Raw genomic sequence first — 24,383 nt, 5'->3', positions numbered from 1 at the left:
TATAACAAAAGCTGTCCATAACATAAATAAACCTTAAAAAGGAAAGCGGAACAAACACAGGAACATTGTGAACTAGTTTCTAGCGTTCAAAGATAAGGAACTCTTCCGGTACCATTAGTCCAAATTGAAGGGACAACTATTGTCGATGGCCTGAATTCGATTTATTGGTTACAAAATGGTTACAGAATCGATAGTATTACCGACGCTCTACTTAAAGGGAAAAGCAACGTGGCTTAATATTTACGAAAGCATTTGTTTTGAATCGGCCGAGTAACATACATAGCTTTATTCGCTTTTAACAGAATACCCAATAACCTATACGAGTAATTGCTTTAACATACTGAGCTAAATCGCAGAACTAAGTAAAGGATTATGTTTTATACTTAGTAACATGAACTAGAATAGCTTTATAAAGTCAATATTCAATTTCAAATGCAAACGCACATTCGTATTCATCGTTCAACTCATAAATGGAATAAATGCCTCTATGACAGAAGTTATGTGATTATGTCAATGCTCAAATCAATAAACATACTAAACTATGTACTATACTGAATCTGGATTACAAAACGTTTAACTCGGACAAGAATATGGACGTTTAATAGATAGTTAAAGCAATTGTCAACTACAAAACAATGTCGACTCCCACTCAGTTAGTTGATGACATCACAAGAAATCGAAAGTGTCTGTATCTATTCTTGAAACCGCAAAATGGAGAAAATAGTTGGTTCGAGAGGTTTATAAAGCTTGGAAATCGTTGTACAGAAGAGAACATATTATTTATAGTTTCAATCAGCTTAACAAATGTGATCAGCGATAGTCATGTCATTACAGTTAAAAAATGTCTTTAACCGTTATTTAAATATCATTTAAATTTAATATAGATTAATTATTTCTTAATTGTGATGTGAGTAACTTGTGTTTTAGTCTCGGAAAGCGACATTTGATGACTTGGAAAGACTAATAAATGACCATAAATCTGTCACTGTTGGCATTTTAAACTGTCTAGTAAAGTTTTTTTTTTTGTTAATAATTTTTATTAGGCCAGGAAATAAATGCCCAAAAAAAGGTATAGAGGGAAATGCTTGGAACACTATTTTCCGGAAAGGTGTCAATGTTGATACCATAAATGAATTCAGCACCCCCGATTTATACGAAAACGTTGCCAAACCCGGCCTAGCAGCTTTACTGATGTAGATAATCAAGATAAAAATGAGAGCCCTAAATAAACCTTCAAGAGCGGATATCTCAAAAACTATACAAAATATCGGAAAACTTGACTGAATAAAACTTGTAACAAATTAAATCTCTTTTCATTTTGTATAAGTGGCCAAGTCGCTCAGGCGCATAGTTTCCGAGATATAATCGAAAAACCGAAAAATGGAACCTTCAAACCCCCTCCCCCCAGCACCAGGGTTACGGCCGGGGACTTTTGATATGTTCATCTCCTAACTAGTCCAACTCCAAACAAAGCTACGAAGTAAAAAATTGTGTTCCTATCATTTCCCTCTATACCTTCTTATTGCTTGGCCTATACATATTATGTAGCTGGACAATAACGTAAAATTCAACGGTACGAGATTAAGACGAAAAGAATGATCACCGACCACTGAACCATAATATTGAAAATACTCGACAGACTTTCATGTAAAATCATGTCCTTAGGAATAAGAACCTTCCATTTCTGGAAAAGTTTGTCAATCAGTTCAGCGCGAAATACTCGTTGTGCATGCGTGAGGCTACTAAATCCGGCCAATGTTTGGCCTCAGGCGCCGCCCACGTGGCCGCGAAGGTTACTGGCATAACCAGTTATAGTGCTTGTCAACTTAGGACCGAGACTTAGCCTTAGCGCCTAATGATTAGCAAACATTTTGTAACTGTAAAACCGTCCTACACGTCTCGAGAGTTTGTCAATAATATTAGGCTGTCTATAATCCGTAGGGAGGCCTTTGCCTAACAGTGGGACAATATGGGCTGATAGGTAATAATATAATAACAAATAATAATCTGTATTTATGTGAAAGTAGCGTTAATATGTGACGGCGTAATCATCCAAAGGAAAAACTATAATAATAAGGCTAAATCAGTCATTGATCTATGAAAAGTAAATAAATCTTCCAATCAAAAGTAAAACGGAATGTTTCGAATTAAGAAAAAAATGAATAGTAACCGCTCACTACTGAATAAATCACAATGTAAAGGAGTGCTTAATGCGCGCCTATAGAATGAAGGACGAATCATCAGTCATAAAGTAAAGCAATTTATATGCGCTTAAACGTACAATCGCTTTAACGGCCGCACCGCGAATCTAACATTACATTGTCAACAACTACTTTTGCCGATTAGCGTGTACCGTCAACACTGCTAACATAAACCTTATAACAGAGACATAAAGTCCGGCAATGGGCAGTTAAGAATGTTATTGGTACGGTTATTTAGACAGAAGTCGAAATCGCTCGTATGTCGGTCAGCGCTCGCGCGCTCGTGACGTCACGCGCAGGGAAGCCGCGGTGAGTCAACTGCCACGCGGCCTTCGCGTTGAAAAGCTTCGCCGGCTTGTTTTGTTGCGAACAAACTAACGTCGATTCGGATTTATCGGCAGGAATTATTCTGAATCCCAGGACAATGATAAGATTCTCATTTTCACGTCTCATGCTCGTAAAGTTCGACTTTAAGTCGTGCGTAGACGACAAAAAATCGCTTTTTAAGCTCTAGTACATAATAGTAGATTGTGTCACAAGGGAGCAAAATGACATATTTACGGCGAGGGCGTACAATTGAATCCTAAACGAAGCGAAGGATTCTATAATAGAATCCTGAGCGTAGCGAGGGATTCTAACATAGAATCCTGAGCGTAGTGAGGGATTCAAGTGTTAACGCCCAAGGTGAAAATTATTTTGCTACCATGTGACACATACTGCTTTTCACATCACCTATGAGGAAATTACATACATATATTAGGTTTCAAAACATTATTATTTTAAGCAAAGATCGATACGGACAAAGTGCCAAAAATATGTATACACGACCTTAGTATAAATTAAATTAAATTAAATAATCATTTATTTTCAGGCATGGCCCATAGAAGTGTATAGGTACATACTTCTGGCACTTTGTCCGTATCGATATTTTCAGACGTGACTGTACTGACAAATTAAAAGTACCTACAGCTCATAATTATGTGCCTAATATCTTTTCAAAGACAGCAGCAAACACCTAAAATGATACAATGAAAATCAGGTACATTATTTTTGTAGATTTTTCTGGTAACCAATTAGCTCTTACCCCTTTGAACCGAATCTTCGGAAGAACACTATGAAGACTGATATCACTTATATTTATTATTATAAAGTTATTGATTTAAACTAAGTATTTACAAATTTATACACAATACAAAACCGCATAATTATGCTTTGTGAAATATTTGTACAAAACTTTTTAAATATAAACTTTTTAAATTGCATAGGCTGCGTTTAAGGAGACCTAAAATGTCAAAATAAAAATTAAATTATTAAACTAATGTTTTTTACGTTTCTTTGTAAATATTACGCTAATTAATTAATTTACTTAATTAAAATATGCTATTAATTAATTTAAAATACGCTAATTACATTTATTGTTTACAATTACAACAAAATATTATTTAAGTTAGAAAAATTGTATGCACGTAATCGATTATAAAGAAATTGTAATCGATTATATGCATACTAATTTCATATGTCTTTGTGTCAATATTTCATACTGGCAACAAAATGTCCTTGAACAGAAAAGTCCCACTTTGATCCCTCCTAGCAGGGAAGAAAAGTTCCCTTTTCGAATAGGTGATGTAAAAAATATAATCATCTATTACGACTCTCATTGACTTAGCAATAAAGTCCAAAATCTGCTATACAAACTGCTAGCCCTGCCGGCGCGCTCCCGTCCGGCGTGCCCCGCGCCTTGACCGGCCCGAGTACAATTTTCTTTAGTCTTGAATAAATACGGTAAAATAACCTAAAATACTGGATATTTTTGTATATCTTACTCAAACTCGAAGTGAAAAGCAGTGTATATAACTCAGGCATGAATGTCCATTTTTATCCTCGACTATATTAATACTCTCTGCGCTCGGACCAATAAATTGGCTCGGGTAAAACTGGATCGCTTTATGTCCTTGTTCTACAATCTGCTATTTCGTACTCCTCCTCCTCCTTGCTTCGTTCTCCTCAGTGCTGAGGGTCGTGACCTCCTACGTGGAGCACATGATTCCGGATAGCAGATTTCCAGGCATTTCGATCTCTTGCGACTTCTAAGGCATCATGGACCTTGATGGATAGCGATTTGCTAACCTATCGGACGACCGCGTTGGACTGCGGCCCCTTCTCTTTCCTTCCACCGAATCAGTGACCTTGGTTTTTCCAGGTTGTCTCCAGTCTTCCTGGCTATGTGACCGAAGAAATCAAGAACTCTCCGGAAACATGTGGTTGAAAGCCTGGTGGTTACTCCGAGCTCCTTCAGTATTGAGACATTGGTCCGGCGTTCAGTCCAAGATATGCCGAGCATTTTCCGCCAGCACCACATTTCAAAGGCATCAATGCGCTTTCTATCAGCCGATTTAATTGTCCAGGTCTCAGAGGCATACAGAAAAATGGAGAATACGAGCGTGCGCACTAGCTGCACCTTGGTTTTGGTGTGATATTCCGATCTCGCCAAATTTTCTGTAGCTGTGTCATTGCCGTTTTCGCCATGCCATTGCGTCTTCGGATCTCTAGTTCTGCGGAGCCAGTGTTGGAAATGTTGGAACCCAGATATACAAATTTATCGACCACCTGTATGTATCAAATTCGAATAGTTTTTAACTTTGAGATTTAGTTGAAGAATGAATTCGATAATTTAATAAGCTGACGTTTAAAAAACCATAACCTTAATATACCCACACTCGTATTTTTATGCCTTTAATCATGTAGTAGTCACAGAAACTACTATTACTTTGATTTTATTTATAATACATATTAGGTGTTTGCTGCTGTCTTAGAAAAAAGTATGTGTGCAACGGTACATAATTAGGTCTTAAAATTCTCGGGCCCGTGTTTACAAAACTCTACTTCGTTTCGTTTTGTAACTTCGGCCCTTGAATTTTAAGAACCCTTATTATGTATTATCAGGCCTCCTTCACTCGCTCAAAGCCACGCGCTATATGCCTACCGCTCGGCGTATCGTCGACGATATAATCGACAGAGGGCCGCCGAACGCCCGCCTGAGCGCTCGCACCGCACGTTTCCCGCGCTTACGCTTCGAAATGCCGAAACCACGTAATTATTGTGCAGTAGATGGGTGTAAAAGTCAAAAAACAAAAGAAAATTTGTCGTTTTTTTAGGGTTCCTTACCCAAAGGGTAAAAACGGCACCCTATTACCAAAGATAGATATAACTCCGTAATAGATGGATACAGTCTAAGGAAAAAACGTGCCTCGAAAATCAAGAAAATTTGATTCTCGTTCAGAGGGCGCTACTAGTTTTGGCCTACAATCGTATAGATGGCGTTGACGGTTTCGTTTGTTATTTAACAATTTTAACGCATATCAGTGAAAGAACATGGGTCAAAATCATAAAAAAATTTAATGCAAAAAAAAACATTTATCTATATTTAAATACATTCTATCGTATTTTTATAAATCTTCATTTTTAGTTTTAAAGTGTGTCGACAGATGGCAGTGAATTTACTGGGGTTACAAAATTTGCTGACAGTACCGCTCTAGTATAAGGTACTCTATGCTATTACTAAGACTCCGCTGCCGCTGTCCGTCTGTCACCAGGCTGTATCTCATGAACCGTGATAGCTAGACAGTTGAAATTTTCACAGATGATGTATTTCTGTTGCCGCTATAACAACAAATACTAAAAAGTACGGAACCCTCGGTGGGCGAGTCCGACTCGCACTTGGCCGGTTTTTTCATTTCCGAGAGACGAAGAAAGGTGAGTAGTATTTTAAATCTATCTTTATGAATTTTGTCACTATTTATTTCTTTGAACATAAGTAAATAAATCGTAAATTAAGGAGTTTTTTGAGTCAGGTATTATAAGTGTTGTTTTTAAATATTTGATTGACTAATATAAAATATGGTTGATTCGCAACATTCGTTTTATTACAATAATAACATAAGTAACAGTACAACCCTAGCGCATTCTTACGATGACGCGTTGGCACGTGGCTCGCACGGCGAGCAAGGCAGTCTCGACTCTTTGTGCGCATACTTATGGTACATTTCTTCTCGTCCTGAGCAGCAGGTATTATTATTAAGATTTTGTAGGCTATTATAGAGTAGGTATTTTCGCTTTTGTATGGGAATGATGTATCTGTTACGTAGTAACTATTTATTAATCTGTGGTATTATGTACCTGTTCCGCTCCGCTCTTGACTCCACAGTGCACATGGCTCTCCACATCTCCAAAGACAGAAACAGATAGAGAAAGATCATTAGAGAGAAAGTGATACAAAAGGGAGGTCACGACCCTTAATATTGAGGAATACGACGCAAGGAGGAGGATTACGTACCTGTTGCACAAAATACTATAGCCCGACTACAGTATTTTGGGTAGAATAATAAAACATGTTACCTTTTGTCACCCACTTCATAAAAACGAAGAATCAATGGACACTATGGACAGTGAACACCTTCAATACCTAGTTTTGACGGTACGGTGGAATCACGTTGTCCAAGTCCTTCCTTCTGGGTTGATGATAATCAGACCAGCTCTATGAAATAATAATATTACATTATCATCCTATTCGCAAAATATCAGCCCAATAATACCTATAATTAATCAATCTCCCCATCAAAATTGAAGTTTCTACATATAAAACAAGTTTCACTTGGCTTACGCCTGCTATGCTAATTTTAACAATGAATCTATCCAAACAAGGGCCCAAAATTCATTTGAAAGAAATGAGCTTCCAAAACCAGCTCGCTATCCACGGCGTTATAACCATCGGTAGAAGCCAGAGGCCCTCGATCGATGACGCAACCTTGGCCAGCAAGTGGGCGATACCACGCCAAAGCAGTTTCAATCAGGAAGTGAACGCGTTAGTCTAAGCCCTGCATATTGTTGAATTTTATGTTAAGGATTTGGGATTATTGACGACCTGAGATGATTAATTGAAATTTCAATTAATGCCTTTTGGGCTCAACTCAGCAATGAGACTTATCATATCCGATACGTCCCAGCGAAAATCAAGATTAAAATACAAAGCTGTAATATGAACTGATTATTTTTCTTAGTCGAAGCACTCGACACCACCTAATGGTAGTGGTGGTGACCACCATACAACAACGTAAAATTTTAGCAGAATAATATGCGGTGTCTTTTTATTTGTCATTCACAGCGAATCTTGCAATCCAAGTATCATCAACGACGGCCTACAAATCATCCTAATTTCTTCAGCAATAAAATTTAAATTGATTGAACAATGAATGAGCCGGCCTGCCGGTTTGATGGGACGTCAAGGTAGAGCCATAGGCATAGGTTGGCCAGACAAATACTTGTATTACTCAATTTGGCGACCACGAAGGTTAATGTTATCTTAAGCCATTGTCAAAAAATAAGGTTCTGTTTGACTCATATAAAAGTTTTTTAAAGAGAATCATTACTTCGACAAGTAGTTTTATTCGCAAAGCTCAAACTATCCCTACACCGCAAACCATAAATTCAAGTAGGAAAGAAAAGAGGTAATCAATGGATTGATTTCTCTAACTGGTGGTGGTTTGGTAAGTTATTTGTTGTAATGAGCAATCAAGAATAAATAAAAATTATTGAGTAAGCTCATTACAATGAAACATATTTTTTTTAAGAAAACTATGTCAGAAAAGACAATCATCCTTTACATTGGAACACTGTCTGACCAACCAATATTTGACAAGAAAACACCACAAATCAAGCCAACTTCTGTTAGTGCGCCCGAGCTACCCGGTTAACCTGGTATAATTCAGAGTGAACCCCCTGAAAGGTTCTAAATAAGAACTGCATTTAACGCCTAAACTAACTATGGGTCCCGAATTACCAGCAAGAAACAAACTTGAAATTAAATTTTAAAATTGGATTTGATTCTTCTTCCTCATCCGATATCGAATCGTTTGGCTGCGAATTCGAGGCGTTACAAATACTGATTTGGTAGTTTATCGGTTTTCTGAGAATCTGAAGCGATTGCACTGAGTCATTATATTTATAACTTATAAATTAGTCCCGCTTCACTGCAATTTCTCCACTAGGTTGCAGTTTGCAGTTTAAATAAAATTCTAACCGCCAATATAAATTTTACATCGTTATTTTCAGTATTTCAGGAGCCGAGAAGAGCGAGGATTTTGCAAAGTGTCTATGTATATAATAGCATGTCGAAACGTTGATCGTATTCCATGGCACCTCGGCGGTTATAAATAAGCCCGCTGGCGAGGACGAGGCCTTGCGTGGCGACAACCATATACGGCGCGCTTGCGGATTGTGCCTCTGAGGACCGCACTGACGTATTCTCTAGACACTGGCACAACAACCTTCTGTGTTTGTTTATAGCCGTCATAGAGATACGTAGAAAAGTTATCCAAAGAGGGGTAGAAACGCGAAATCTCTTAATATAGACACAGAAGGAAAAATGCGTTTGATTTGAAATGGAATCCGCCGTCAATACCTTTAAGACTTAAGTACTAAAAAAAAGAGACTGTGTTAGACACCCATTTACAAAAAAAACTACATCTTCCTTTATTGCTAAGGAACGCGACCACTAAGATCTTTCTTTAATTGTTCGCGCAGAGTATGTAGTATACTTTAAAAGTAACTGACCATATCACAATTTCAGACGATTCGCCCAAAAATAATCTGTTTTTTTTACATATATTTAGGCCAGGATTACACTCGTAAGTTTTACTTACGTAAGTAGGGACAAAGCTATTTGCTAGAATGAGATAACGATATTCATATCTCATTCTGTAGTATAGCTGTGTCCCTACTTACGTAAGTAAAACTTACGAGTGTAATCCTGGCCTTATTTACACCTTCATCAGTGTCAAATTATATTTTTGATTAGAAGTTTTACTACTGTTAGACGTAGGCACATACATGTAGAGTAGGTAGACTTCGCAGCGTTTTTGTCTTCCAATCGTCTTTCCGTTTCTATAAAGTTTGGAAGAAGAAATTTTATAAACAGATTCGCAAGACTACTGCACACTAACCCCCAGCCGATTGCAAGAAATGAAAGCCCCAATTACAATCAGCATTCAAATGCTTTGCTGTAGCTCATCCAATGGCTCTATACACAAAAGGCCGACAGACTCGAGCAGGAAGCTGTTAATGGAGCTGCACAACTGCACGGGAACATAATAAGTAGCAAGGTCGTGGTGCCCGGTTCAAGGAAAACATGAAATATATCTTTGATGAGAGTTACTGATGTGCCGAAAATTTGGGGATCGATATTTTCCATTTCCACAATGAAAACAGGATTCCGTAAGTGCACAAGAATATGGCATTGATATTGTTTACTTTGGAAGGAAAGATGTTTTCTAGTATGATAATATTATTTCATCTGAGGAGGTTTAACATAAAACTTAACTTAATAATGATATTTTTTAGGGTTCCGTAAAAAATATCATTATTGCTGTCTGTCTGTCTGTCTGTCCGTCTGTCACCAGGCTGTATCTCATGAACCGTGATGATGTATTTCTGTTGCCGCTATAACAACAAATACTGAAAACAGAATAAAAGAAATATTTAAGTGGGGCTCCCAATACAACAAACGTGATTAATATGCCGTTTTTTGCGTGATGGTACGGAACCCTTCCGACTCGCACTTGGCCGGTTTTGGTAGCTCTTTGGTAGCTCACCGAAATTACTTCATTGTCGCCTTTATAACATGTCTCATTCTATGAAAAGACACCGTTTCATAGAATGGGACAGAAACAGATTATTAATTTTGTTATAAGGAGTGTTCATCACAGAAAGGTCTTCTAGCATGCCTGTGTAAGGGGCTTGTCCAACATTTTCAGTGGTAACATAATGGAAACAATAAACAGTTATAACACCCAATTCTCCATTCTGTGTGTATCCACCCAACAGTGTGCATCACCTCTCCAAATTTCCTTTAAAATTATCGGATTTGTTGTAGAGCGTGCCAGCACCCACTCTTGATATGTTCACCCCTCTGGTATGTTTTATGAGGTCTGCCACCCCATGTTGTGGAAGAAGAAATCCATTTGTGTATTAAAGGACTAAAAGCCAATTAGCTAACAAATTATTAAGTTTAACTACAGTGTTTTCTTGTTGAGGGGGTAATTTATGAATATTCTGTAGGAGCAATTTTTTTTTTAACCATTTACTTTATAAATATGTCCATTAACAGCAAAATACTAAATGAAAAGTAATGGATATAAGAATTTAATGTTTTGTTGCAATAGAGCATTAGTATAACACAGGCTGAAATTTTTAAAAAAGTGCTGATTATTGAAAAAAGTGCTGATTGATGATGAGTATAAATTTCATTTAGAACTTTTCTTTCAAACCCTCACACAACCTTGTTTTGGCTGTGTATTGTTTTATTAGTAATTAATTAGCTCCATGCATGTTTTTTTTGTTTAATTTTTAGGCAAATTCATTGAAACTTAATTCATCAAAATTGGGCCACTAGTTTCTAGTGTTTCTACAGTACACAAACATTTACTAACTGTGGATGAAATATAATTTGCACTAATTTGTAGTTTAAATTGCCCAAGAGCTTAATGCAAATAATATTTCGGCAATTACACACACAAACACAACACAAACACACATACCTACACTACACTAAGTACATAACATACTTGTAACTAGGTATAATAGGTGCAAAACCTTGGCCAAGTTCTTAAACTTAACCTTTCATATTTGTGTAATGATCAAAAAGGCTACAAATATAATAATAATCATCATCATCATTGGCCTTTGCGTCTATTGCAGACGATTTATGGTGTAACACCGGAGAGACACCGTTTTTGGTGGCTGAATAGACCGATGCGAGACCGACATGGTCTACCACAGGCCTGACAAGAGAGAATTGCTGAAAACGGTACTGAGACGCCTTGTCGTCGTTTTTTCCTCTTGTCAGCAAGTGCGGCGAACCAGGTCTCATCGCAAAACTTGCGACCTTCCACAACATGTTTGCGCCATTCCGTCCGCTGTTCTGCGAGCCTCTCCCAGTCTCGGTGGTCGATATGGAAGGCAATCATGTCCCTCTTTGCGCAATCTTTAAAGCGAAGCAATGGCCTCCCAACGTTACGTTTTGCATTCGCAACCGCACCATGAAGAACACGACGAGGTAATCGAGAGGGTTCCATCCTGTGCACATGCCCTAGCCAACGCAGGCGTCTCTGTTTGAGAAACGCGGTTAAGCTAGGCATAATAATCATAATCATTTATTTAACTCCAGACAACAATGGTCCACAATAATACAAATTAAAAATTACAATTAAATTAAAATAGGTTATAAATTAAATTACTAAATTAAATGGCCACCAAAAAATACTTTTGTAGCGTAAATAAAAAAATCTTACCAAAATTACTAAACACCAAAAACTAAAGTCTAAAATTACCAAAGTAGCTGTTTTAATCACAACTGCACTTCAAATTGTATACAAACACCAAATATAAATTATCACCAAATATAATTAATGATCACCAAATCTTGAAGAGTAAATTAATGCGATATTTTCACCTAAATAAACCATTATGATTACTAAAAACTTAATACTTCAAATAAAGTAATATGATGCCAAAATTTCTAGCCCCTCCCGCTCAATCTAAACTCTAAAGAAACGAAATGCTACTAGAAAAGTAGGTTAGGTTAGGTTAGAACTGCGATCCTCACAGAAACGAAATGCTACTAGAAAAGTGGGTTAGGTTAGAACTGCGACCCTTACAGAAACGAAATGCTACTAGAAAAGTGGGTTAGGTTAGGTTAGAACTACAATCCTCACAGAAACGAAATGCTACTAGGAAATTGGGTTAGGTTAGGTTAGGTTAGGTTAGAACTGCGATCCTCACAGAAACGAAATGCTACTAAAAAAGTGGGTTAGGTTAGGTTAGAACTGCGATCCTTACAGAAACGAAATGCTACTAGGAAAGTGGGTTAGGTTAGAACTGCTACCCCTACAGAAAAGAAATTCTACTAGAAAAGTGGGTTAGGTTAGGTTAGAACTGCGACCCTTACAGAAACGAAATGCTGCTAGAAAAGTAGGTTAGGTTAGAACTGGGAACCTTATAGAAACAAAATGCTACTAGAAAAAGGTGATGAAGTGGATTAATAAATTTAAACGGATAACAAGATGTTAAATGTTTGCATGACATTTTTAATTAAAATGTGGTTTTTGGTTGTTATTGACAATTTTTGGGTTAACTATGATTAGTTTGCAGTTATTTGCTTTAATAGGATAGCAAGATGTGAAAATGTTGGTTATAATTTTACATTAAATTAATTTTGGTTATCATTTACTATTTTTGGGTTAACAATTATTAGTTTGGAGTCATTTTCTTTAATAGGATAGCAAGATGTAAAAAATTTGGTTATCATTTCACATTAAAATGGAGTTTCAAATTTGGTAATCATTTACTATTTTTGGTGGTAAAAATGATTTTTTTGATGTTAAATTTTACTAAATCTGGTGATCAGTTAAATACCAGACGAGCAGAAATCTTGTGTTCAAACCTTGGTTGTGCTGTATAGAGCAGAAAAAGACATTCTTGAAAAGAATGCATAAAGATGGCCCGGATCCTAATCATATAAAGACGAGGTTAAAGAACCAACTAACAGTGGCGTAACTAGGGGGGCCCGGGGCACCATCCAAGGGGGGGCGCCAAAATGGGCAAAAGGCAGCAGCAGGGAAATTTTTGTCAGCGGTCAGGGGGCGCAAATTTGGTAACTGCCCCGGGCGCCATATCCTCTAGCTGCGCCCCTGCCAACTAAGTATTCATTAGAAATATAAAGTAGAAGAAATTCACACACTCCTTGCTGCATTATAGCCTCTTTGTTAACCATTTTTAAAAGGTTGAGTATAAAAATATAATGTATTGTTTCTACACAAAAAGAAACCTGGCTGATCAGAAAATAGTGAAATCAGAAAGCAAAATGTTTAATCATTGACACACTTATAAAGTAATCAAAATGTATGATGTGTTAACAAATCGGTGCATAGAATAAAGGCTTCAGATATTGTTTGCAATTCATGGCCTTTTCTCAAGCGCTGTCAACAGAAAAAGAACATTAAAAGCTGTGAATTTCTGAGGTTGTGGGTATATTACTTTCTAAAATGTAGGCACAGATTTATTTATTTTATGAAACTGGATTCAGCCAGATATTGCAGTAAGTGAGTAAGTAAGCTATTGACCCAACACAACATCAAATCAGACCTGGACTACAACAATTGTTATAATTATAATTGTGGAAGAAAAGACATCTGTCAGATTTCAGGACTACCAAACAATAAATGCAAAGAAATTTGGCTAAATATTTTGGGATACACTTAATTCTTTATAGTTTATCTGAAGACTAAGAGGCGTTGAATCATACGTCTATCGCCGATTTTGCAATATGATTCATATGAGCAGGATAAGGTATTTTCGATTGATTTCGGCAACCGGCGCGAAAAATCACCAGAAATAGAAGCAATCGCTTCAAGATCTAGCTGGTTAAACCCCAAAGAGATTCTAAGCTTCGTAGCACTTACCATCTGTTCTTTTGATGTTGATGTTAATCCCAGACTGGATCTTCACAGTTCCGTCATCCATTTTAGCACTGATTTAGGCACCACGTACACCATAGAACATTATTTCGCAACGAACCCTTGTTCAAATATGGTCTAACACTTAAGGGAATTACACATGAGAACCGGTGAAAATTACAAATAAATTTCTACACCCAGATTGACAGTTATATCGAGCAGTTAGCCACACACTTCAGACTGGAACGTTTCAAATTTGTTTCACTACAACAGTCAAATCAATCACTTTACTTCTAATGGCTAGCAATGTAACGTAATTGATTTGAAAATTGGAAAAAATAATAACGCTTTAAAAGAGCAAGAATACAGTTATTTAAATTATTACGGTTACAATATAACAGAGAATTCAAAAATTATCTCACTGAACACCAATGCATAGAAAAATTGGGGAATTGTTGCCAGTTCTCATTCGTGCTTGCCATTCTTAAGTATCTGATTATTTCTCCATAAGATAAAAGTGTTTGTTTGGATTATTTTTGAATTTTATTCGTTCTAATATTTCAAGTCTTGTATGTTAACTTTAAATCGAGTAATAATATTTCTGTAATATTACTAATTTTGGTGAATAAATTCTGTCGCGTCTCTCCCAAAATTCCTAAATCGATCGATTATATCTTTGTGCCGGGTGCACAACACTATACTTATACTTAACTTATAAACTTATACTTATAATAATTACCATAGACAAAAAACTCAATATAGAGATTTAACGTAATCGAAAGCTCGATTGATCGTACGCCAGATATAGTTGGACAAACCCAAATTGGCAGTAAATAAGAACAAAAAAACTATACTCGTCCTTTTCTTTTGGGTGCTAGTACTAGTGTAAGACAAAGATAGTATGATTCTATCTGTCTATGTTTGAAATGAGACAGTCCTTTGACAAACTATAAATTCCATAGTATAATTTTATTTATTTATTGCACAAACAATTAATTAAATAAAATTGGTACAAACCAATATCGAATATTTTTCGACAAGTTTTAAACAAATTATATAAAATGACATAAAGACATGTGTTGAATATTTCATTATTAAGAATTTCATCGAATGATTAATCGATGTTTATAGGGACAGTATTTTTTATTCGGAACGAATGTTGGCTGGCTCCTAAAACGTAGTGGTTATATACTTTTTGGCTGGCTCTACTCTAGATCGGGCTCACTGCTCGTGGAGCCGACGGAGTGACGGAGCAGGGGTGGGCGGCTGGTGAGGTACCACTTGTCTGTCAAAGTGTCAATGTAACAATTTATCACAAGGACTTTTGCGGCAATCGTATTCTAAAATCCCGGAAATTTATCATAGAAATGGAAAACGAATACAAATTGTCGCATAAAGCCAAGAAAAGGATCAAGGAAGTAAAAAGGAAAGCTCGACCAGGTGAGTTTACAAAACAAGCTAAGGTTTTGCAACATTTTACTTAGTTTTGAAGAATTCATGATGACTACAAGTATATAAGGGTTTTATATTTTAATAAAAGTATGGTTTACTTGAATTAGTGTATTTAAAACATTAGTTCTACGACATACATCTCGTATTGTACAAGTTCTACAAAGATCTTCATCAACGCGTGGCTAACGTTTGGTTCTTTCACTATTTGATTTAAGTTAAGCATCATTTGCGACCTTCGATTATCGTGTGAAATCTTTTTTTTGTCACTAGTTATTGAAATACTTGATGGAAACTTTAGTTAAAGCGTCATTAATCTAGAGCAATAAATATCAGTTTTTATCTTATCAAGTATGTATACTAATTTTGGCTACTCACATTTTTCAGATGCTAATAACATTGTTTTGTATACCCACAGAGTTAGCAGACAAGTGCCAATGGACCGCCTGCAAGTATGCAGGTAACTTTGAGGAATTCCTCAAATGTAATGACAATGTAGACAGAATAAGCGAGAACCTGGTCTCACCACAAGAATTTATAGATAAATATGAGAAAATTTATAAGCCGGTAGTAATAACCAATGTCCAGACAAACTGGAAAGCTAATCATAAGTGGACTTTAGATAGACTAGCCAAAAAGTATCGGAACCAAAAATTTAAATGCGGGGAAGACAATGAGGGTTATAGTGTTAAAATGAAAATGAAGTATTACGTAGAGTATGCAAGGACAACGACTGATGATAGTCCGCTTTATATTTTTGATAGTAGTTTTGGAGAGCATCTGCGGAGGAAAAAGCTCCTTGAAGACTATGAGGCCCCTAGATATTTTAGGGATGATTTGTTTAAGTATTGTGGTGAAGAGAGAAGGCCTCCATACCGCTGGTTTGTGATGGGGCCCCAGCGGTCAGGGACCGGCATCCACATCGACCCGCTGGGAACAAGTGCCTGGAATGCTTTAGTGTTTGGTCACAAGAGATGGTGTCTGTTTCCAACGCAGACTCCAAGGGAGCTCATTAAGGTGACTGGAGCTATGGGGGGAAAACAGAGAGATGAAGCTATTACTTGGTTTAAGCTTATTTACCCAAAAACTCAACTAGATAGCTGGCCAAAGGAATATAAACCTGTAAGATATGAAGTTATTACTTTTTGTTTCATCTATCCAAATAGTGCACTGTTGATTTCTGTTGATCCAAAACAGCACAACAAAATGGGATGCTGTAAACAGAATATACATATGTGTATATATATGTACTAGCTTTTGCCCGCGACTTCGTCTGCGTGGACTTAGTAACCGCAGCTAGAGTAAGAATAGCGCATGGAAAAAATTTCATAGCAATCTAAATTTGAGCATATTATGCACACAAATTAGCAGGCACTTTGTTAATAATCTCAATTCCACCCCGCTATTTACTTTCTTAAGGGATGATTTTCGGGATAAAAACTATCCTATGTCCTTCTCAGGGACTCAACCTATCTCTATGCCAAATTTCATCTAAATCGATTCAGCGGTTTAAGCGTGAAGAGGGAACACACAGACAGACAGACTTTCGCATTTATAATATTAGTATGGATTGTAAGTAGAGTATACAGTACTTCTAATTTTGTCACCATTACCAACTGTTTCTAGCAAATAAATAATTTGTATTTGTATATTGCTCTAAGTGCAGTGCAGGAAAAGATTTACATGTATACATACTACTAGTTTTACAAAATTAAATCTTTACTAAATACTTTAGTTATTGACATAACCACTTCAGGTAATCTTTTTATCATGATTCACATATCATAAAAGAATTCTAAAATAAGAAACATCAATGTTGAGTATTTTTTCAGGTTGAAATTCTGCAGAAGCCTGGTGAAACAGTATTTGTCCCCGGAGGTTGGTGGCATGTTGTCTTGAACTTGGATGACACTGTAGCAGTTACGCAGAATTTCTGCAGCTGCACCAACTTCCCTGTCGTCTGGCATAAAACTGTCCGTGGACGTCCCAAATTATCCAAGAAGTGGATTAAGGTTCTAGAAGCCAAGGAGCCAGATTTGTACAAAATTGCAAGTAGCATGGACCTTAGCCAAGGCACTGGAGTGGCCTCAGACAGTTCATCTAACAGTAGTTCCTCAAGCAGTGACAGTGATAGCAGCTCCTCGGGTAGCTCCAGTGAAGATGACAGTGGCCAGGAAAGCATTTCTGCACACAAGAAGAAGAAGCGAAGGAAAATGTGAACACCAAAAAGCCTTACTACTGTTAACCTAATAAAAAATCAGGCACCATGAGTCAGACGTATCCAATATTTAGTAAATGTTATTTGTAAGCCTGCCTTTGTTTTTTGTATTATTAGACATAATTGACTAATATTAATTATCGTTGTTTTCATAATAATGAACTATATCATTTTGTTAACAGAAGACATAATATTCTTTAGGAATAAAGTATTCATGCAGTGTAAAAGTAGTTTTCTTAAGAAATTTTAATCATGTTAAGTACGGAACATTGAAAGCCAGCGATTTGTTGACACAGGCAAAATTGCAACAAAAATATAGTTGGTCAAACCAAATTGTCAGTAAATAAGAACAAAAAAAAAACTATACTCATCCTTTTCTTTTGGGTGCTAGTACTAGTGTAAGACAAAGATAGTATGATTCTCTGTCTACGTTTGAAATGAGACAGCCCTTTGACAAACTATAGTAGGCATACGACCACAATATGCAGGAGAATCTCATTACATTCTCCTGCATATTGTGGTCGTATGCCTAATATTGCATTCCATTCTAGCAAATAGCTGCGTCCCTATTGTACAAAATGCAAATTTTGACTGAAGTTGTTCCGTAATCGAATTTGACTAAACACAAAATTAACGTGTCTCAACACTACAAAACGTCATTCCCACAAATGGCAGCTCAGTATTGTCTATGGTTTTCGGCAGCCATTTGTTATCCTTGCTAAATAAAGTTCCTGTAAAACCACAAAAATGTTGAGATCAGTAACGGGAAATCTGGCCAATGTCCTCAAAAGGTCTCTGGTTCCTACAGTGAAGGTCAATGGCGCCTTCCAAGTCCGAAAAGGCCATGGCGGCCCCGTCGAGTCCGATGAAGAGTTTGATGCCAGGTTAGTTTTCCATTGACGTGAATTTCGAGTTATGTAACTGAAAAGTAGGAAAAACTTGACATTACCAATAACATTTTCACGAATTCTAATAATTAGTAATGTCCTTTTATTATTGGCGCAGTAATTAATTTATTTTAGCATGTGAACGTAGGTTTTCACTATCCTCTTAGATAAGAAGTCATAAGGTATCTTGTTATGTCAGTAAATTTTCCTTATGCACCTACATGCATTACGGACAAATATTACTAATAATTATATGAGTTAGTTTAAAGCTTCAAAGAAGCCTTGGAAAATCTGTACAATAATATTGATTTTGCTCCAATTGCTTTTCTTGTTGGGGTAAATCTTCTTCACTCAATCAGTTAATACCTGTATAATCTATTAATTGCCACAGCGCAGATAAAAATCGATTTAGTAACTTGTGTTAGTGATAAATGAGATGTAATAAATATCCCATTATAAACTACATTTTTAGCAGTGACTGTAATGTAATATTCTTAATTCACTGTCATTCAATTCCATCTTTTTTTTTTCAACGTCATACATACAATTTTAAATGATAACTTTATTATTCACTAGTCAATATACTTTGCATGAGCAAGAGATCTGCTAGACTGGAGCACTAGTTAGTTCTAGTGGTCCCTCGGAGCACTTGAAACCAGGGACCGGCCCGCTATCCCTTATCGGGGTTTTATAAGGGTATTGCATAAGGCTTAACTCACCATACCCTTTGCCAGACGAAACCCTTTGTTTTGGTTTTAAAAACCCTTATATAAAGTTACCACATTTGAGTAATGGGTAGCCCAAATACCCTTACAAAACCCTTATCATCCGCTCACCAACACCTTGCATATTGCTTATAAGGGTTAGCCTTATAAAGGGCTTCCCTTTTAGCATATAAGCGTGCTAATTTAAGTCGTCTACCTTGTTCATAAAGCACATATTACTTCGAATCCGAGCGATTGTCGGCGGCGACGGCGGCGTTCTTTGACTAGATACGTATTTTCTTTCCTTTTCATACACTACCGTAGATATATACTAATCCTGTCTCTTTCACGCAAAGGGAAACCTTTATAAAAAGCGCTTAAAGATAAGGGTAACCCTTATTAAGAGCTAGCCTTATTTTTGGTTAGCTCTTCGGTAAGGGTTAGTCAAAGGTAAGGGTATGAATGGGCTTGCAGTTCAATAGGGAAAGTCTTTCAATGTGTTAGCCGTGTTTAAGTGTCGCCCATTGAAAGGGTTTTATCGCGGAAAGGGTTGTCCGGTCCCTGCTTGAAACTTAAGCATGTGAATATATAAAGATTATAAACAGAACAACACTTTGTTGACTTGATAGAGAGACTGGCCCACATTGTCAACCATAATAGTATTTTGTGCAACAGGTACATAATAAGGGTTCCTGAAATTCAAGGGCCAGTTACAAAACGAAACAAAGTAGAGTTTTGTAAAGACAGGCCTGAGAATTCTAAGACCGAACTATGTACCGTTGAACACAATATTTTTCCTAAGAGAGCGGCAAACACCTAAAATTAGAAATAAAATCAAAGAAAATATTGGTTTGTAGATCTTTAGAAGTCAGAATTTAAAAAAAACAACAGTTGCATAATATTGTATAAATATCCCTAAGAACACTGCTGTTAGGATCCTTATAACACTGCATCGGGGCCCCACTTGCCGCGCTTCTTACGTAGTTGATTTCAATCTCACTGGCAGTCATTCAATCTGCAAATAAGTGCAGAAGAAAAAAAAAATTTTATATTGTTCACTAAAAGTTTCGAGTCTGACGTGACGTGAGTGGCTCTGTGATGTGTAGACCTAGCAAGTAGGTCGATAAACACAATAGTGATTGGCTAAACATATAGCTGACTTGCTTGTAATAGCCTATTGACTATTTCTTTTAAGAAACTGAGATCACACTTATTGGACATTCAGTTAAAGAATTATTGTAGAAGAGTAAATTCTTATAGCATTTTATAAAGTCAGATTTGTTTGACTTCTAACTGTAATTCAATTGGCATAACAGTGTCTATTTCCCATTTACAGATACGAGCAGTTCTTCAACAGGCCCGATATTGATGGCTGGGAAATCCGCAAGGGCATGAATGACCTCTGTGGTATGGATTTGGTACCAGACCCAAAGATCATCAGGTCCGCCCTGCACGCTTGCCGCCGCGTCAATGACTACTCTCTCGCTGTTAGGTTCATCGAGGCCTGCAAGGACAAGTGCGGCGCAAAACAAAGCGAAATCTACCCATACATCATCCAAGAAATCCGACCGACCCTCACAGAACTTGGCATTGAAACTCCTGAGGAGCTAGGCTATGATAAGCCAGAGTTAGCTTTAGAAAGTGTATATGAAATGTAAGCCCATGTGACGTTATCAAATTAAGTTGTAGAGGAATTTGTATAATAGTTTTCTTGTCGATTTTTATTTAAAAATTGTGGAAAAGCACACTTTACCGTTGTAACAGCAAATGTTAATCGACTTGCTTATTACCTAATGTATAAAGCATTAGTGGAATATGTTTGTTGTTTCATTTTTTATATTTGTGTTTTTATACACCCTTTGTTTTGTTGACAGATTGTTTCCCAGTTCCGATTGATATAATAAACAATATGTGCATTCCTTATTTTGCTTGTTTCTAATACTAGTTTATAAACCTATAAATCACGAGAATGTTCAGAATTTTATTTTTTGCTCAAAAACTTCGCGCTGGCTCTAGTTATCAGTACAGTAGCTGAAAAGTTTTACTTTTCAGTACTTTTAAATCAACAGTAAAGTCTGCTGCATCAATAGTAAAGGATGAAATAACGTGCCACAAGTATCTGCCACCTTGCTCTACATTTATTTTTGACAAGTTACTAGCTAGAAAAGAATAGATAAATAGTTTGTCAAAGGACTGTCTCATATCAAACGTAAGACAGAGAGAATCATACTACTATATTTGTCTTATGGCCGTGCCACACCATCGCACCGCACCAAGGTCATTGTGCGACGCACCATAAATAAGAGCGAGAAAGCGATATCTCGCTCTTACTTATGTGTGCGTCGCACAATGACCTTGGTGCAATGCGATGATGTGTTACGGCCATTACAATAGTACTAGCACCGAAAAGAAAAGGATGAGTATAGTTTTTTTTTGTTTTTATTTACTGACAATTTGGTTTGACCAACTATATAGCCCGCTCCAGACAGCCGCGAACGCGAGTGTGGAGTCGATTTCGCTGATCGCTAATTAGCGAAATCGACTCAACACTCACGTTCGCGGCTTCGCGCCGCAATTCGCGCACGAGTGTGGAGGGCCCTTATAGTACATAAGTTTTGCAATAGACAAATATGAAACAAAGAGGTTGCCTATCAGATACACTTTCAAATACTATGGATGGTATAGAAAGGATGCCAATCTCTTATGGCAAAATTGTTGCAAAAGTGATCGCTTTCAGCTTTAAATAATAATTCCTAATCTTGAAATGAGACAGTCCTTTGACAAAACAATATATTATTATAATTTTTTAGTGTCTAGTGACCTATGTAATTTTGATGCGTAGACTGATGCTTACGCGCGTAAGCACGTACAGACCAAATGTAGGGAAAAGTAACGTGCGTGTAAGCGCGTAAAAACTAAAAACCAAATGTAGGGAAATGTAACGCGCGTGTATGCTCGTACCGCCGTAACGACCGTATAAGCGCAGAAAAATATGCTAGTCTGCAACCGCCCAAGGGACGCATTTATGCGTTAGAGGGAGCAAGTGATATTGCTATCTCATTCCACCGCATAGCTGCGTCCCTTAGACTGGCCTACGCTGGGCCATGGTGTACAGGAGCCATAACTCGAACGCCTATCTTACCTGTGGTACGTTTAATTTTATAAGTACCAAAGATAGATATAACTCCTAGATGGATACAGTCTAAGGAAAAAACGTGCCTCGAAAATCAAGTAAATTTGATTCTCGATCAGATGGCGCCACTACCTTTGGCCTACTCTCGAATAGATGGCGTTGACGGTTTCGTTATTTTAACGCATACATTTTGAAGGGTAAAAATTTATAAAACGATCATAAGACCTGTCGTCATGTATGGATCAGTGTTGGGCCCTAAAGGTGACGGATGAAAAGAGATTGAATGTAGCGGAAATGAGAATGTTAAGGTGGATGTGTGGCGTGACGAGAATGGATAGGATAAGGAATGAGTATATAAGAGGAAGCCTGAAAGGGCTGAAAGTTGCACCCATAACAGAAAAAGTAAGGGTAAATCGCCTAGCATGGTACGGGCATGTGATGCGGAGGGATGAAAGTCATGTGACGAGAAAGGTATTAAGAATGAATGTGGAGGGAGGTACGAGGAGAGGAAAACCGAGGAAAAGGTGGATGGACTGTGTTAAATATGATATGCAACTAACGCAAGTGAATGATGAGATGACGGGTGGCAGAGAGGTATGGAAGAAAAAGACATGCTGCGCCGACCCCAAGTGAATGGGACAAGGGCAAGCGAATGATGATCAGTAAAATAACATGGGTCAGAATCATATAAAATTTATTAATGCAAATTTTAGTTTTAATCGTGTGTGTGTCGATAGATGGCAGTGAATTTACCATAGACATGTTACTCTATGCAGACCTTAGATAGATCAGCTATACGCGTGCGCCCGTGAGAGACGGAACAACCGTGAGAGATGCGACAATATGATTGGTCGATTAGATTTGTAGCCCACCATAAACCATAAAAATTTACGGTGGGGAATAAAAAAAAATGTGAGAAAAAATGGGGAAAAGGACAAACAATAACAGCGCTTTCTCTGCTACTCCTACTAAAAGATACATAAGACTATGCCGTTCGGTCATATCCCCCCCCACCCCTCATGCACGATCCAGTTATACTAGATTCATGGTGGCTACAAAATTTACTATGGCAGTACCGCTCTATCCTATTATATCCTCTTTGTAAATACTATAGCCGTTCGCTTCAAATTGGCCGTTACCTTCCCCGCAACCCAGACCCGCCTACTACTATGACGTCATTATGTAACGGCCAACTCGAAGTGAACGGGTAGTATCTGGGAAATAAAAACAGGTAATGTGGCATCTAAAAAGTAATACGGTTTTAAATAAAACAATTTGTTGTACGTAAATACTTTAATGATTGTAATATTCACACAGTCATACCTTTATTTACAATCACAAATTGTACTTAACAACAAAATTGTGCTTCCAACGTTATCCGTACAGAACAAAACACAATCTAACTACGCTCTTTGGTATAAATTAAAAACAAAACTAAAATAAACAACTTTCAATATTCTGGTAAAAATCAAATGATTGAATTAATTAATACTTCGTTTCCGTCTTTTTGCAGAATTCTTTTAAATAAATTATATACTTAGAGCTCTCACTTTGTACTCTTCTATGAACCTACCTTACGTTATTCCTGAATACGTTTACTTATCTAACGTTTAACGCGGATCTCTGAAACTATGCCTAATATAAAAACCTTAAGTTTTTATAAACATCCGAATGAACAAAAAGAACAGCTTTTGTACAAATTACCCTAATTTTGTATACACAAATTTTAAACACGGATAAGATCATTTTTTTTGGAAAGTTAGTATTCCCGCATAGGAATATATTTTTTGTCAACATAGGCTAGTGAACTAATAGCCGTGCAAAGTCGAAGTCAAAATCCGTTTACGCACTGACTCCATTTTGAGCTGTCTTTGAATTTGCAAGCCTATTAGTTGAGCCGTCTACGGTATCAAATACAACGTAATAGCAGGATAATTACTCTAGTAATTCAGCTAAGTATTTTACACGACTATTTACAATGAAAGTTTTTTTAAACATTTTGCATCTGACTTCTTCGATTGACTTAAAATATTTTGATACTCATTTTAGACTAGAATAGTACTCTGACTCGCTGCAGACTAGAATCAAATCAAATAAATAGGTCGTAACAAATAAATAAGAAATAAAACAAACAACAATGTTAATAACAATCTTAAAATAAATATTATGTAAAAGGAATGTTTCTTATTCGCTAGGCGCAAGCCGCGCGACTTTTACTAAATAAAATAAAAGCAGGTTGTAAAAAGGTTATTGCACAAATCTCTATCCACTGGATTTGTATAAA

General features: G+C 36.9%; 4 protein-coding genes across 6 annotated transcripts in view; 3 read left to right on the top strand and 1 right to left on the bottom strand.

The window, feature by feature from the left end:
- Positions 1-14,071, bottom strand: part of LOC134755641 (kinesin-like protein Klp10A) — a 73,697-nt gene extending 59,626 nt beyond the window's left edge. Inside the window, exon 1 of one of the 3 annotated variants that reach the window (XM_063692161.1) lies at positions 13,715-14,071. In XM_063692161.1, coding sequence (XP_063548231.1) covers positions 13,715-13,775 — 61 coding nt within the window. In that variant the 5' untranslated portion in view covers positions 13,776-14,071. The remainder of the gene's footprint in view (positions 1-13,714) is intronic. The other 2 variants (XM_063692163.1, XM_063692165.1) reach the window with 2 other exon arrangements.
- Positions 1-24,383, top strand: part of LOC134755685 (5-demethoxyubiquinone hydroxylase, mitochondrial) — a 194,536-nt gene that overhangs the window by 130,125 nt on the left and 40,028 nt on the right. The gene's annotated exons all lie outside the window — the stretch shown is intronic.
- Positions 14,951-17,602, top strand: LOC134755663 (bifunctional arginine demethylase and lysyl-hydroxylase PSR). The gene is made up of 3 exons (XM_063692198.1): positions 14,951-15,148; positions 15,576-16,279; positions 16,990-17,602. The coding sequence occupies exons 1-3, from the start codon at positions 15,076-15,078 to the stop codon at positions 17,374-17,376; spliced, it is 1,164 nt and encodes a 387-aa protein (XP_063548268.1). The 5' UTR covers positions 14,951-15,075; the 3' UTR covers positions 17,377-17,602.
- LOC134755613 (cytochrome c oxidase subunit 5A, mitochondrial) lies at positions 18,056-20,889 on the top strand. Its single transcript, XM_063692103.1, has 2 exons — positions 18,056-18,259; positions 20,303-20,889. The coding sequence occupies exons 1-2, from the start codon at positions 18,123-18,125 to the stop codon at positions 20,622-20,624; spliced, it is 459 nt and encodes a 152-aa protein (XP_063548173.1). The 5' UTR covers positions 18,056-18,122; the 3' UTR covers positions 20,625-20,889.

This window comes from Cydia strobilella, chromosome 3 (genome assembly GCF_947568885.1).
Source record: "Cydia strobilella chromosome 3, ilCydStro3.1, whole genome shotgun sequence".
NCBI lineage: Eukaryota > Metazoa > Arthropoda > Insecta > Lepidoptera > Tortricidae > Cydia > Cydia strobilella.
Note: the sequence above shows the minus strand (reverse complement) of the source record. Positions and strands in the feature narration are given on the sequence as shown.